This window comes from Archocentrus centrarchus, chromosome 17, assembly GCF_007364275.1.
Source record: "Archocentrus centrarchus isolate MPI-CPG fArcCen1 chromosome 17, fArcCen1, whole genome shotgun sequence".
NCBI lineage: Eukaryota > Metazoa > Chordata > Actinopteri > Cichliformes > Cichlidae > Archocentrus > Archocentrus centrarchus.
This window is the reverse complement of record NC_044362.1, coordinates 11,688,551-11,705,001: the sequence shown is the minus strand read 5'-3', so window position 1 is coordinate 11,705,001 and position 16,451 is coordinate 11,688,551. Positions and strand designations below refer to the sequence as shown.

The 16,451-nt window shown below is 39.8% G+C and overlaps 1 protein-coding gene across 1 annotated transcript; it reads left to right on the top strand.

The window, feature by feature from the left end:
• Positions 1–4,155: 4,155 nt before the first annotated feature.
• On the top strand, positions 4,156–16,431 carry gtf2b (general transcription factor IIB). Its single transcript, XM_030751158.1, has 7 exons — positions 4,156–4,241; positions 8,019–8,131; positions 9,491–9,624; positions 11,188–11,334; positions 13,140–13,269; positions 14,061–14,342; positions 15,919–16,431. Exons 1-7 carry the CDS (start codon positions 4,225–4,227, stop codon positions 16,050–16,052), a joined length of 957 nt encoding a protein of 318 aa, XP_030607018.1. The 5' UTR covers positions 4,156–4,224; the 3' UTR covers positions 16,053–16,431.
• Positions 16,432–16,451: the final 20 nt, after the last annotated feature.

Below are 16,451 nucleotides of genomic sequence, written 5' to 3'. Positions count from 1 at the left end.
TGCTACCCTCAGCTGATACTCAGCATCATGAGAGAAATGTGGAATAACAAATGGTTCAGGCCATTCTGTTGGATCTGCACTACTTGGGGGACCAGGGCTTGCAGTACTACTGCTGGAGAGATTGAGTAGTCATTGAGATTGTCAGGGTCAACAACCACAGGGGCTGCAGGGTCTCTTCTGGTGAGCTGGTAACACCTTAGATGCTCCAGGAAGGTCACTGCAAATAGTTCCAAAATCATGAGCTGGGCATCATTGTTCACTTCTGTAAACAAAAATGATTTGGCTGTTAAACAAAATGAAACCAATTTTTAAAAAATATATAGTTCCTAAATTCTTAAATTGTTTAATCCTTAAAAATGTGACAATGGTTGCACTTTGTGATTTTGCAAAAAATATGCCAAATATTACCGCTCTTTAGCTTCTACTGTACATTCTGACCATTTTTCATTTTAACATGCTACAAAAAAAAAAAAAAAAAAATTGCTTCTGTTCTAAAATCAGTAGCATGATTGTCCAAAATATTTTTTCTATGCAGTAGACCCCTAACACTTTGTACTTAACAACACTAGAACTACATCAATTAGACTAATGAATTACAAACTGGACTAACAATTTATTTAACAATGAAGTGGCTGACAGTTTACTATTAGCAACAAAAAATAAGTACAGACAGACATTCAACATGTGATTTCTAAAAACCCTTATTTTATTGTGTTAAGGTTAGCTAAAACATATGCAGTACATTGCAACAACCCTGCAAGAATTACAAACTTTAATTTCAAATATTGACTTTTAATTTTGTTCTTATATATTGTTCTTGACTATGTTTTCATCCAATGTTAAAATAAAGAGCACTTAGGACTGGAGCTCAACAAACTGTTGTCAGGATATGAACTAACAATAAGCATAGTGGAGCATGAATTATGAATTATTATTCATAATTATAATAATTATTATTATTGGATGAATTATTATTCCCATTATTCCATGTTGCCTTGGTTTGAAGAAAACAGTTACTCAAAAGTCACTGCAAATATATTTTTTTTTCTGTAGCTACAATCCCACACACCCGCCTTTTTTCCCCTCTCCTTTTTTCAAATTGATGACTTACAAATCCAAGTTCAATCAAATCTGACAAATTCCCAAATAGTCAGCACAATGAATAACTTTAAGTTTTACTTATTAAAGTCAACCAATCGAAGAAGACCAAGTGCAGACCACACTAGCTCATCACAGATTCAATTTGCGGCAAAATAACTGCTTGCTCTGGCCCACTCTATCCATTCTGAAGCAAACCATTGTCACAGATTTTACTTATGTATTAACCCCACTATGCATTTTTATATTTTTAAACCATAATAAAGCCAGAAGAAGACAGAATGCTCTTTCTGAAACAAGTGGGGGCATTAACTTTTATTGAAATACAGTTTTCTATATCACTATATAATAGCAGCTTTGGAATTTAATAATCTTATGAACATTATTATTTTGATTCATCACACAGGAACATGTAGGTACCATATGCAGAATTGACTCCTCACTGCATCAGTCACATTTTTTCACCTCTACAGCAGTGTTTCCCAACTGTGTTTCCCAACTGCTGTGCTGTGGCACATAAGTATGCCGTGAGAAACCATCAGTTGTGCCGTGGGATATTAGAACATTAAAGAACTGCTCTACTGGACATTTACTCTGCTAGTGTCTCCATCATGTGCAATACCACCTTGTTGGTTACAACTCAGTACCTACCAAACTGCTTCTACCGTTGCTAATAATACATTCATAGTCATATTCTTGATTAGTATATCCATTATTGTGATATTTTTCCTTAGCTGTGTAAATATGATTCTTTATTTGTGTAAATAATTCCAAAGCTGTGTAAATATAACTTCAACCTATGTGTAGTGTTTCATTTATCTTATTCTATTGTTTCTATATACTTATATTGCTTCACAGCGGGAGAACCACCTGTAATTTTATTATATGTGACATGTTTTGAGAGACTCATCAAGACATTCATCACCTCCTCACTGCCCACCACCCTCGACCCACTACAGTTCACATACAGACAGATCCACGGATGACGCCATAACCTTCCTCCTCCGTAAGACCCTCTCCTAAATGGACTCTGGTAAGGGGAACTACGTGAGAGTGCTGTTTGTAGATTACAGCTCAGCATTCAGCACTGTAGTTCCCTCCAGGCTGGTCTCTAAGCTGTTAGACCTGGGCCTGGACCCATCCCTGTGCAGGTGGGTTCACAGCATCCTGACCAGCAGATCACAGGTGGTACGAGTGGGTCACCTCACCTCATCCTCCCTCACCCTCAACACCGGATCCCCCCAGGGCTGTGTGCTCAGACCTCTACTGTACTCACTGTACACCCACGACTGTGAGTCCAACGTCATCATAAAGTTTGCTGACGACACTGAGGCATGGTGGGAAAATGTTCTGAGGTCATTCAAACCCATAACTGAAATTCTTTTTTGTAAACATGGATGCTGCATCATCCACACTACAGAAGAGAGGGATCATGTGGCTTGTTATCAGTGCTAGGTTTAAAACCTGCATCTTTGATGGTACTGGGGTGCATAAATGTCTGTGGAACTGGCAGCTGGCACATGTGGAAAGGCACGATCAGTCCTGAAAAGGACATACAGGTTTAAGATAGAGTAGAAAAATATCTGTTTAAGCATTTTTTGATTTCTGTGTTCTGTTGTTAATAACATATGGTTGTGTTTAATTTGCAAATCAGTGTACTGTGTTGTTACACTTTACACAGCAGTTATCAAAAAGACATCACATGGACTTAACCGAGATACACAGAGTATTATGATTATTATAATTTTTGGTCATTACAGGTGTGCTCCTTATTATACCTACAATACTGTGATGTCACACCCACTTGTGTAATTCTCAAAAATCATGTATGGCACTCAGTGTATTCCAATGAAATTGTGAAGGACCAATCTCCCATTTTCATAAAAGACAAGTACTTCATGTTCCTGAGATCACTTATTTACATTTCAGTTCAAGTTTTTAGTACATAGAATAGAATAGCTTTATTGTCATATGTCACATATAATGAAATTGCAGGTGCTTCTCCCACTGTGCAGCAAAATAAGTATAAAGTATAAAGAAACAATTGAATAAGATAAAACAAAACCCCCACAGTTATATTTACACAGCTATGGAGTTTTTTATACAAATAAGGAATTATATTTACACAGTTAAGGAAAATATCACAATAAAGATTATACTTAGCAAGAATATGACTACGGATGTTTTCTGGGTATAGATGTGTGTTGGTTATTAGCAACAGTAGCAGCAGTTTGGTATGTATTGCACAGACTTGCAACCATCAAGGTGGTATTGCACATGATGGAGACACTGGCAGAGTAAATGTCCAGTTCAGCAGATGTGAAGGCTTGCAATGACCTGTATTGTTTACCAGAAGGCAACTGTTTAAACAGGTGATGCGCTGGGTGGGAGGGATCATTGAGAATAGCCGTGGACCTTCTTGGGCACTTGGAACCAGCCATCTCCTCAACGGAGGGCAGAGGGCAGCCAACAATTTTCTGGGCTGTGTACATATATTCCTATATGTTAATATAGGAACACAGAGGCAGGTAGATCCTGGAGCAAGACAGAGGTGGAGACATGGAGAAAACACTGGTGTCCCACCTAGGCTCATAACCATCAAAAGAGGGAAAACGAGCAAACATAACTTTTTAAATTCCAGTATTTTTGTGTCATTAACATGTGTGTGCCCTCTAGAGGCCAAGAAATGTGACTCGTGCAGTGCGGAGTCAGACCTGTATATCTGCTACCTACATGTGCCAAGAGTAATCTGTTTATAATTTTCCGAGTTATCGTGCTAACAGACAGACGCGACCTCCAAGGTCACAACATTCATTAATGTTGTCATTGTTGTCATGCGCTTCATTCTTAATTTTAGTAGACTACGGCGATGTAGCCAAGTAAAAGGAGAACCACTTTTGTGACAGAAAACTTGCTAAGCCATTCATCTCAATTCGTACTTTGTGTTTTATAAACAAAACGCTTTTTTATGTAGTGCTCAGCACAAAGAAACGCCAAATAAACGAAAACTACACTATTTGGTCTTTTTCACTTCCCGTACTCACAAGAACACGTGATCGAAAAGGTTATAAATATAGGTGCTGTCCTCATTTGTTCCTTTGACTTGGGGGCAGAGTGAGGAGTGACATGGCGTCTACAAGCCGGTACGCACCAACTTCAACTAAATGCAATACCTATGATTTTTTTACGTGTGGCTCTAAGGATGTTATTTGATAAGAACAAGCCCTGCTGTGCATGATGACATGGTACTGCGGTGCTAGCGCTAAAACGCCGTGAACATAGACGTTGGCTCTATTGTGCTAAATGTTAGCTAGCTAGTTAGCTAGCCAGCTGCTAACGTCGGATGTTGCCAGAAGTCTGTTTTTGTCGCACAGCGGTGCTGCTGGTGGTGGTCACGTTATCGGCTTTGCATTGTAGACTTGTTTTGCCACCATTTCAGCTTTTGCGTATATCAACAAGGCTCGTGTAGTGAGGCTGAATCTGAAACTTCTGTGTGTTGTTAACGGTAGCACTCAGCGAACAGCTTCGGCCCGGGTCGTTTGTAAACACACGCAGTTTCCTCTGCAACTTATCTGCGTTTACACAGCAACGGACTGATAGAGCTTCCTCTCAATTTGTGTCCTGTAGGTTAGCAAAATGTTTTTGGTTTTAAAAGTTTATTACGGTATTATTTATCCTATCTAATGGCGCAGTAAGGATGTGAGTATGAAGCAGTAAAATGCAGTTCATTGACAGAAATTTGTTTGTTTAAGCCCCCGACGCTTGACTTATTCAATGGGGGCTCATATTTCCCAATATGAGATAGTCTTGTGTATTTCTTTTTTTAAAATATGTGTTTGAGATTTTTGAGGCTATTTACAAGACAAAAGTAACAATAAATCAGTAATACAGTAAAAGAAAGAAAAGACTGTTCCCACTCTAACCCACTACCATACAAGAGCTATATTAAGTTTTATATCAAAGGAAAGATGTAAAGTAAATGACAATAATATAAAAACAATGAATACATTAAAAAAATAAAACACAGAAATCCACCAACATTGAAAAAAGGTACCATTAGTAAGTTAAAAAAAAGTGGGGTGCAGTTTTTACCCATAAGTGTTTGACAGTACAGAACGTTACATTTGTGTCTAACACACGTTTCTAGTCATAAATCCACCACAGGCAATTTGTTAACCCGCTGTATGTAAAATCAGCTCAACATTTGTCAAAGAGATGTGGTTTTCTTTTTATGTTAAACATTAAAAAAATATTCCAAGAGGAGCTTAAAGTGATTTGGAGATAGATGGCAGGGTCTTGGCACTACTTTTATTGCCAGCTATCATGGCTAGTTTGATAAACTGCACACAGTTTTTTCTGGCATAATAAAATTAATCAAAGGAAACAGAAGTAAGGAGTAGAATTCAGCTTGACATGTAAAAAGAACAGATGGCCGTTACTTTCCATTATCATGTGTAGTAACAACACTGACTGCTTTTGCAGATGAAATCAGACTACCTAAAATAAGAGTAAGAATACTGTACAGCTGTATATAACTCAGGAAAAAACCCTTTCAGTCTTGGCTGAATAACATTTATATGGCCTGGACTACCACTGCACATTGTTTTTAAGTGCTTGAGTTGAGAGCAACTGGTTCCTTTTTGGTTTCTTTAAGATGTTTTGCCTCACATCCGAAAAAACTTCTTCGGTTGGAGGGAAGTCCCAGGTATTTAACCTCTAGTGAAGTTGTCACTTGGAGATGGACCTGAGGGTCACTGACCCACCTTGTAATCATGGCACTTGCTAGGGTCATTGAGTCGCCTGGGAAGGTGACTGATAGTTGGGACTCCCCATCAGGTGTGAGAACTGAAGGCGCCTGTCAGATGAGAGGTTAAACGTATTCAAGAACCTAAAAGAAGTCCAGTGGGCTTCAACTCAAGCACTTAAGTTCTCAGTCGTCCAGGTCATAGTAGTCCTCTTTCTCTTTTGGGTCCGTGGACTCCAGGTCTGATATTTTTGGATTAATTCTTCCAGTTAAGCGCTGGTGTTTTTCCACTCTACAGTGAAGCTAACTGGCCATAGGTTCTGTCTCCTCACCTTGTTCTCTAAGCCATCTAAGGTTTCTTTCAGACCACTAATTTCTTCCTTTTTTTGGTAGTAAGTAAAATTTTATTTATATAGCACCTTTAAAAACAAACATCACCAAGTGCTTTACAAAAAAATGCTAGAACATGAAAAGAAAAGTTACCCAAAAAGCAAGTTTAAAAAGATGAGTTTGTATCTGCTTTTCAAAGAGATCTCAGAGTCCACAGATCTCAGGCTTCTCAGCCTTGTCTGATGTGCAGCCAGCGGTCCTTTATCACATGGCCTCAGGGACTTTCGGGGGGATGTATGGATGTACACTGGTGCTTGTTCATGCAGAGCTCTAGAAGTCAAAACCAGAATCTTAAAGTGGACACTGGGGAGCCAGTGTAGCTGAATTAGCAACAGTGTGACATGAGAGTACTTAGTCAGAAGCCTCGCAGTGGCACTGTCAACAACCTGCAGATATTTTATGCAGTTTTTGCTCAGACAAGTGAATGAAAAATGACAGTAATCCAAATGTGATGAAATGAAGGCATGAACAACAATTTTCAGTTAAGAGTATGACACAACTCAACAGGACAATATAAGCGATAAAAGCAAGAACGAACCAGAAATGTAACATGAGCATCCACAACAGTCACTAATGTCTCTGTGTAAGAAGTCAAAGGTTTCAGTGTGGGTGCCCTTTTTATCTTCAGTTTCTTTTAACTGGCTGTCTCATTGCTTTTTTTGTTGTTGATGAGCTTTTCCACTGCATCAACCACAGTGTTCAACTTTTGGTTCAGAGCAGTTTGAATTTTGTTAAATAATTTTTTTTCTCATGAAACCACATGGGTGGGTCATCGCTGCTAGTAGGATTATTTGTGTCATGAGCAATACGGGTGTTCACGTTTTTATTGTCCTTTATCACTGGTTCAACTTTTTTTTTTTTTTTTTTGGAGTGCAGGTAGAAGATAATTTGTGTAGGAGTCAATTTGGTTGTGTCCGATCTCCACACCATCATCTTGGGTCCCCATTATTCTTATCACATCCCTCCTTTATAAATCCCAGCTTCTTAGACTGAGTAGCGCTGTAGCCTAATATGTAGCACTCACTTATACACACATTGATATGAATGTTTTACCAGTACTTTACTTTCTGCATCCTGTCTTTTGTTCTACAATTAAAAAAAAAAGTTTGACCTCAAACCTTTAAGCACTAGTGTATCTTAAAAGTGATGCTTGCTGCAGCTTGCTGTTTGTTTTTTTTAAATGGAGTCTTTGTGCTTTTTGATGGAGTCACTCGCTTTAAGATGTTTTGTTGAAGAATATACACTTAGGCCTGGGGTAGGGAACTCCAGGCCTCGAGAGCCGGTGTCCTGCAGGTTTTAGATGTGTCCCTGATCCAGCACACCTGAATCACATATAGAAGTCATTAGCAGGACTCTGGAGAACTTGACTGCAGACTGAGGAGGTAATTCAGTCATTTGAGTCAGGTGTGCTGGATCAGGGACACATCTAAACCCTGCAGGACACCGGCTCTCGAGGCCTGGAGTTCCCTACCCCTGACTTAGGCAGTTCTTTTTTACACACAAAAAGGGGAACGGAAACTGAAAAGTTGAACTATATTTAGACTAAGTCATGTAGTCTTTAAGTATGTAAATTTACCTTCTCAGACCAGTTGGTACTATTTTCCATTTGTTTTCCTAATCTTTTATCAGTTGGCAGCTTTTATCTTTGATATATTTTTTTATAAATTAGACTTTGTAGGTATAAATTATGTTTTGTGGCCTGCACTGTGCACATTATTTCTCTGCCCCCCTCATCTTTGCCTTTTTTCTCCCTTTCTTTTCTCCTCTTATTTGTTTTTTTCTACAGCGGAGATGCTCTGGCCCTTCCCAGAGTTCAGTGTCCCAACCACCCTGATGCGTGCCTGGTGGAGGACTACAGAGCAGGGGACATGATCTGCCCTGAATGTGGCCTTGTTGTAGGCAAGTATATATGCCCTCTTTCTTTTTGCTTTCCACTGAACACACCCTGCATTTGGTTTCCTGTATGTGTTATCTCAACTAACTCAGCATACGTCTTGTTGAACCCGTTTGTTTTATCATTTGCATGGCTGCATCCGCAAATGTCAAGCTAAATAAGGCCACATTTTCTAAAAGTGTGGAAGAAAATAAATATTTTATTTAGAATTATCCCTAAATGATTGTGGACAGGGTTTTCTCATATGGATTTGCTTAAAATAGTAAATGTTTTTTTGTTATTTTAATAACCTGAAGGTGCAGATATAAAATGTAAGAGGCAAAAATCTTGATGCTGAAAGCCTTAGGGAACACACAAGCTCTCCTCTAATGAGCCCCCACAGCACAGACCAGGTCAGACGGGAGAGGCGCTCTCTAATGCAAGCTTAAGTGCCCTCCATGCCCGTTTCCATAGCTTTGGTTAGCCTCTAAGGAGATGAATGTCACTTTGCCTCTAGATATTAGGAGTACTGATGGATGGCAAAAAAAAAAATAGGATTAAAATAATCAAATCTAATCCTCAGCCCCATAACACAGTTCCAGGAACAGACAGTCATAATAACTGGAAGAATGTAATGGCCTTGTTCAGTTTGCCTCACTGCTGCTGTCACGCCACTTTCCTTTTGACAGAGATGATCTGAAATGATTGAGCCGGATTCAAAACCACAGTAGTAGTAATGCAGTATAGTAGTAGAACATGTAAAAGAGGCAAAGCAAGACATTAGAGGACTGACGTTGCAGCGTTTGAGACTTTAAGTCTGAGGATGGTTTTGTATGAGAGAATGTACTTAGATTATTGCACCACCTTGTGGTCAGTTTTTCCAAGGGATGAAATATTACCAGACGCAAGCAGCACCAGCAGCCATCAAAGCTTTTAGTGTTGGTGAATCACTGAAAGCTAGTCTAGTTTTTTAAGCCACTGGTATTTTTTAAGATCAACTACTTTTTTATTTTAACATTTAATTAGTTTGTATCGATCTAATAATATACCTTTTTAGAGCAGTGGGTGGAGCCTGACATCAAAACAGGTAAAGAAACAAGCAGCAGAAAATGAAGCCGCAAACGTGAGGCAGTTGAGTCTAAAGTCAAGTTTTAAGCTTAAGTATTTCAATTTCTGTCATCAATTTGGGTCAAATTACATAATCACCAACTATTTAAGACAGATCTTCATCAGAAAAGCCCCATTCAGTCCACGCTGTAATACAGTGAAATGTTGCAGCTCAATAACTTCATCTTGTGCCATTGATAGTTTGCTTAGTAAACATTTAGGTTTTAATTTCTTTTTAAATGAATGCTGATCCATTTTTTCAAACTGTGTTTTATCAGGTGATCGTGTAATCGATGTAGGTTCCGAGTGGAGGACGTTTTCCAATGAGAAAGCCCTCAAAGACCCCTCCAGAGTGGGAGACGCCCAGAACCCACTACTCAATGGAGGAGACTTAACCACAATGATCAGCAAGGTGAGAGATGTTTGAAATTAAAAAGTCAGCCTTTTGTTTTCACCCTGTTAAAGATGGCTTCTGAAGTAGATTCACAGTTCAAAGTAAGCAGTACTATACTTTGTGTTCTATGTTATACTTCAAAGTAGTATAACAGGAAGTATCTGTTATGCTACTTTGAAGTATAACAGATATACTTCATGTTATACTTCTGCCTGTTATAACAGGTAGAAGTATAACAGTGTTCGTGTCTGCAATGTAATATAATCAAGGCTTTGTTTATCTCTGGGCCTCCATGAAGTCACTCAGTTCAACCATTGTATGAATCATGCTGTTTTAGCTCCTCCCATTATAGCAAAATGTCTTCTGATTGGCTGGCCCTTGGAAAGCCGGGTTTAGCAGGAGGTGGGTGGGGCTGCTGTTAGGGGCTTTGTGCTTGAGATGACCAAATTAGGGATGTTCCCTAATTTTGATGTACAGATCCAAGAGCAGAAAAAAAACGATGTGAAACTGAGCGTTTAGAGCCGTCGGACTTCTGAGCTTTTGAATCCAGGGTTACTCTCACACAGGCTCATCTCATTATTTAATATTTTTATTTATGTTTAATGTGAGTATCCACCACTGTAACAGAACATACAATGCTTAACAAATTAATTAGAAGTCCAGTGTGCTGGCTTGAATTTATGAATAAAAATGTTAACTTAGTTTAGTAAATTCAGCAATTTTTAGTTTTGAACTAATTTTTAACAGATTTCTTGAAAAAGAGCGACTGTACTTCTTTGAGTTTCTTGAAGACGTTTCACCTCTCATTCGAAAGACTTCTTCAGTTCTCAAACTAGAAGGTGGAGGGACCCAGGTATTTAAGCTCCAGTGGGGGTTGTCCTCTGGAGGTGGTTGTGACCTACTATTGTTCATGTGCATAATCACATGTGCCAAGGTGTGAAAGAAGGTGTGGGTCACCACAGTCAGTGGTTTGGGGTAAAACCAATGTGGGAGATTGCCCCATTCTATCAAGTGATCTATTGAGGTCACCTGAACAAAGGTGTGAATGGGGGTTGAGGCGCCTGAGGGGAGGGAACTCAGGACAGCATTGTAGACGGGGGAAGGTTGGTGATGTAATCCACCTCCTCTGTTCAGTGATGGTTGTTCACAGTGGACATAGATGGCTTCTTCAACTCCTTCCTTTTTCAAACAGTCTGTGTTCCTGGTCCAAAAATACCTGGACTATCCACCTCTTCTGGTTTGAGAACTGAAGAAGCCTTTTGGATTAGAGGTGAAACATCTTCAAGAAACTTAAGGAAGTCCAGTTGTCCCTTTTTCAAGCTCCAGAAACTACTATGACCTGGATGACTGAGAACCTCCACAGACACTCTGTTCAGAGGTTCATTTACAGGGGCTATAAGACTGTCTTGATTCATTTTTGTGTCTAACATTGACATTTGGAGCATTTCTCTTCTGCGTTTGGATCAAATTGTGATCAGCAGAGGCCTCACTGTCTAATAGTTGAGCTGAGCTTTATTCTGGAGCTGCAGAGTTACTGTGGTTTCACATGAAGTGTAATATTTCACTGATAAATGTCCACAGGGAACAGGAGCTGCCAGTTTTGATGAATTTGGAAACTCCAAGTACCAAAACAGGCGAACCATGAGCAGCTCTGACCGGGCCATGCTCAACGCCTTCAAAGAGATCAGCACCATGGCGGATCGCATCAACCTGCCGAGGAACATTGTAGTAAGTAACAAAAAATATGTAAAAATGACTTTGAAAGGATTTTCTGGAGCTGCTGTGGCCTAACAATCACACTGAGAGCAGAGAAAGATGGTCAGCACAGAGAAATCCTGCTTCTCCTGCATTTTTATCATTGTGAACAGGTGGCTGTTAGAAATAGAAACTGGATCTAATGAGATGTTAAAAGTTCACAGAGAGCCATGAGACACGAAAACCACACTTGTGTGCAGAGAACTGTGGTATTAATTTCATTTCCTTTGGGTTTTTTTTTACGTCAGTTTTTGTGGTAGTTTTTGTGCAAAAGACACAGTTTTCCTGTTGATGACGTTTTCATTTAAAGGAACAAAGTATGATTCAAGAGTCAATACTTTATTGTCATCTCGACATGTCGATAGGAATTTGTTTAATTTAAGACCCACACATTGCAAAGAACACACACACAATGTGATACAATAAAATTAATTACTAAATACCGAGATAAAATGTAGAACACAATAGGATGCAATAAAAATTTAAGCTATAAAACAGAATAAAAACATAAATGTGGTAAACTAGACTGTGAATGTTGTTTAGTTCTTACATAAAAATGTTTTCCTCTCCTCCTCAGCAGTCACACTCCCAAACCAGACAGTTATGGGAAAAGCTGGAATGCTCTCCACAGCTCCTCTGTAAAACTGTAACAAACCTCTCCTGGACACACCACACTTCTTTAACTGTTTGAAAGAGAACAGTCTTTGATGAGATTTTTTTAAAACAGAATCCGTGTTGTCCGTCCATTTCAAGGTGGATGAAATGTTAACACTTAAGAATTTATAGCTGTCCACTCTCTGCACCTCTGTGTTGTTGATGACCAAAGGAAGATGGTCTTTGTGTTTGCGGCAGAAGTCCACAGTAACTTCCTTGGGCTTTGAAATGTTCAGTTCCAGATTATTTGTGCTGCACCGGTCCACCAGAGATGAAATTTTGGTCTTGTACATTGATTTTATTTTTTATTTATTTAACCTTTATTTATACAGGTAGTCCCATTGAGACTCAGTGTCTCATTTGCAAGAGAGACCTGTTTCCAAAACATAATAAATTTACAACATTGATTCATCATCTCTTGTGATTAAACCCACTACTGTAATGTCGTGTTTGAATTTGAACAGTTTAACTGACTGACAGTGAGATAAAGTCATTTGTATACAATGAAAACAGGAGTGGTGACAAAACACACCCCTGTGGAGACCCCGTATTGATGGTTAGGGGATTTGATGTTGTTACATTTGACCACCTGAATCCTGTCTGTTAAAAAGTCCTAGTAGTGGGCGCCTGGGTGGCTTAGTGGTGAAGCTGGCGACCACATACACATGCCGCATTGTGGTGTGGACGGCACAGGTTCACGTCCTGCCCCGTCGCCAATTTGACCGCGTGTCTTCCCCCGTATCTTTCCTCCATTTCCTGTCTCTCTCCACTGTCAATAAAAGCAGCTGTGGCCAAAAATGCATTTAAAAAAAAGTCCTAGTAGTTATGTTCCTACACATGCCTCATGAGAACATTAACTCAGACATCGCCCCTCATTTAATTTTGATTCGATTTGATTTGAAATGGAGCAAAACAGATAGGTTGTGAAATATGACCAAAAAGAGCCACATATACAGGCACAGAGCAACTTTGTTAAACTGAAATTAGACTTCCCTGTTTGAAGGTCATGTTCGTTTAAAAGAAAAAAAGTTTGTGTTTGTCAAGACAAACACTGTTTAAGCTCAGTTTAATTCCAACAAAAACATAACATTGAAATTTAACTTTAATGTTTTTTCCCCCTTCAGGACAGAACAAACAACTTATTCAAGCAGGTTTATGAACAGAAGAGCCTGAAGGGCCGAGCCAACGATGCCATCGCGTCAGCCTGTCTCTACATCGCCTGCAGACAGGAGGGTGTACCGCGAACCTTTAAAGGTCAGAATAAATACATTTTTCCTGTGAGATTTTGAGTGATGTGCCATCTTTAGGTTTCAGGGATGAGTTGTTTAGTATCTCGGGGTCTTGATCGCAAGTGAGGGGAGAAGGTGGCGGGAGGTTGACGGATGGATTTGGGACCGTGGCTGCAGTGATGCGGATGCTGCACCTGTCTGTTGTGGTAAGGAGAGAGCTGAGCATGAAAGCAAAGCTGTCTATTTACCGGTCAGTCTGCGTCTCCACCCTCACCTACGGTCACCAGCTCTGGGCAGTGACCAAAAGAACAAGATCGCAGATACAAGTGGCAGAAATGAGCGTCCTCCGAAGGGTGGCGGACCTCTCCCTTAGAGATAGGGTGAAGAGTGCAGCCATCTTAGAGGGGCTCAAAGTAGAGCTGCTAATCCTACACATCAGAACGGGCGGGTTGAGGTAGTTCAGGACTCTGACTAGGATGCTTCCTGGACACCTCTCAGATGATGGCATGTCCTACTGGATGCATTGACACTTCTTGTTAAATGATGCATTTTTTCCTCCAACCGCTGTGCTTTATTTTCTGAATATTAATTTATATTCTCTGAAAATTGCTCACATTTTCATGGAAGAATGTGACCCAAGACTCCAAGTGTTTGTTAACTAGGTTAAATATGTGGCACCATTATTTTATTCCTGTCACTTCCTATTGATGGAAATGTAGGATCTGCTTAATTTTTTTATTGTGGGGAAAAAACTTTCAGAAAGGAAACTGTCACTTCAGTCCATCCAAACAACTCTCCATCTCCTTTCCTCTGCAGAGATTTGCGCCGTGTCCCGAATCTCAAAGAAAGAAATTGGAAGGTGCTTCAAGTTGATCCTGAAGGCACTAGAGACCAGTGTGGACCTCATCACCACAGGAGACTTCATGTCCCGCTTCTGCTCCAACCTCGGCTTGCCTAAACAGGTGCAAATGGCGGCCACCTTCATCGCCAGGAAGGCTGTGGAGCTCGACCTCGTGCCTGGCAGGAGCCCCATATCGGTAGCTGCAGCTGCCATCTACATGGCTTCCCAGGCTTCTGCAGAGAAGAAGACTCAGAAAGGTGAGTGATGATGAAGGACTGGGTTTAGACAACAGGTGGATTTGTAGCTCATCTGTTTCGAAGCAAAAAGTCGAGTTATTGTCTGCTTCACAAAAACGTGAACATTGGCCATAATTTGAGAATGATGTGACCTAAGAGGTTCAAGTCACACCATAGATGCATCTACTAAAAATGTTGGACAAGTTTGAATCTTGGCACCCTTGACCTGAAGGTAAAGGTCAGAGGTCAAGTTTTCTGAAAATCTTGTGAACACAGTAACTCAAACGCTCTCACCTAGGATGTTCAGATTCACACCATAAATGCGTACTGTTCAGGCTAGACCGTCAAACTTCAGACTTGTTCATTGACTTTACTATAACAGCACTTTGACCCCTCCCTTTGACTTAAAATTGACCTATGAATCGTTTAAGTGTAAAAAAGAAAAAAGAAACTGAATCATGGGATGAACCAGTGTTGTCTACACAAACAGACGACTTAGCAAAGAACCAGTTTTAAATTGTATCTTTTGGGACTTTGTTACTAGCAGCCTGTCACAAAAGTTTGTTCCAATTTCTTTCAGTCTGACATTTAAATAGGATTTGTGCACCAGCACGGTGATTCCCAAAGAGCTGTTGGCTGAAACCTTGGCATATCTCAGCAAGGTGTGCAGTGTGTACTTAGAAACTTTTGAGGAAACTGGAGGACAAAAGAAGTGCGAGGCCTAAAAAAAAAAAACTATGAACAGTCTCTGAAAGTCGTGTCCTTAAGAAACAGGATAAAAATGTAGCAAAGCCCTGACACAGGAGCAGAGAGATGAGACTGACCCTTCATCTGATCAACTACTGTTCACTGAAGCCTCATCAGAAATGCAGCTGTGGAGAACGTTCCCACACTCTGACCTGACTGAAAATTGAACCGTTGTCGTGGGACACTACCTGGATCTGAGGCTGAAAACCTCTGATGGATTTTGTTTTTCATTGTATACGCAAAGCTCATCTTTTTCAAAGCTTCCCTTGATTAGATTGTTTTGCATTCATAGATGGTAAATTCAGTGGTAAGTTAAAGCCTTATTTTTTATTTAAATGTCTCCTCTTTTAAACATAACACTCTCATATTTAGTGAGACAAAAATATATTTTCATGCAGTCTTATGCAAAGTTACTGAAGCCAGTGGATTACACAGACATTACACTAAGGAAAAAGTCCTGGGTCACCTACAGGAGTTGCTCTGCCATGGAAAACCGTGTCCTGAAGCTCCCGATACAGTGTTTGTGCTGATGTTAATGCCAAAGGAGGTTTGAAGCTCTGCAGTTTCAGGGCTGAGTTGCTGTGGTTCCTAAACACTTCCTGAGCTCTTTAGAACACACCATCCTTTCACAAGTGTTTGTAAAGGCAGACTGTATGGATAAGTGCTTGATTTTATGCACCTGTGGTAATGGGTTAGGTAATATTTGCACATTAAGGAAATAGTTTTAGGCTGACCAGTAGCTCACGTTTTCCTGAATGGACCGAAAGTAAAAAATTTGCCGTTTTCTCAATTTTGTGTAGCAAAATCAAAAGCAATTATCAGCTGAACCATCTCTTATGTTCTCCCACAGAAATTGGAGATATAGCCGGTGTTGCAGACGTCACGATCAGACAGTCTTATCGACTCGTCTATCCACGGGCAGCAGAGCTTTTCCCTCCAGACTTCAAATTTGACACACCTGTTGATAAACTGCCCCAGCTGTGAAGAATACTCCTCCTATGCAGCAACGATATTTTTCTGCTGCACTTAAATATTTTTTCCATGTTTTTGGATTCGGAAGATTTCTCTTGTCCTGCCTTGGACTACACCAAAGTGTGACAGGTGCAGCAGACACACATTCCAGTGCTTAAACAGCTTGCAGACTGTACTTACAGTATTTCATTTGAGTGTATATACTGTACGATGTATATATGTCCAAGTGGGAAAGTGTAACTGATACTTGCAATTTTAGGCTGATTTCATACTGTATACAAAAGTTTTGTTTTTTTTGTTGTAGAAAATTACCAGGTTCTAGTTTGTTTGAATTGTTATGGGTAATTTAAAAAAAAAAAAAAAATTTCATTAAACCAGATCAGTGCTTGAATACATCTCATCTGTTTCCAC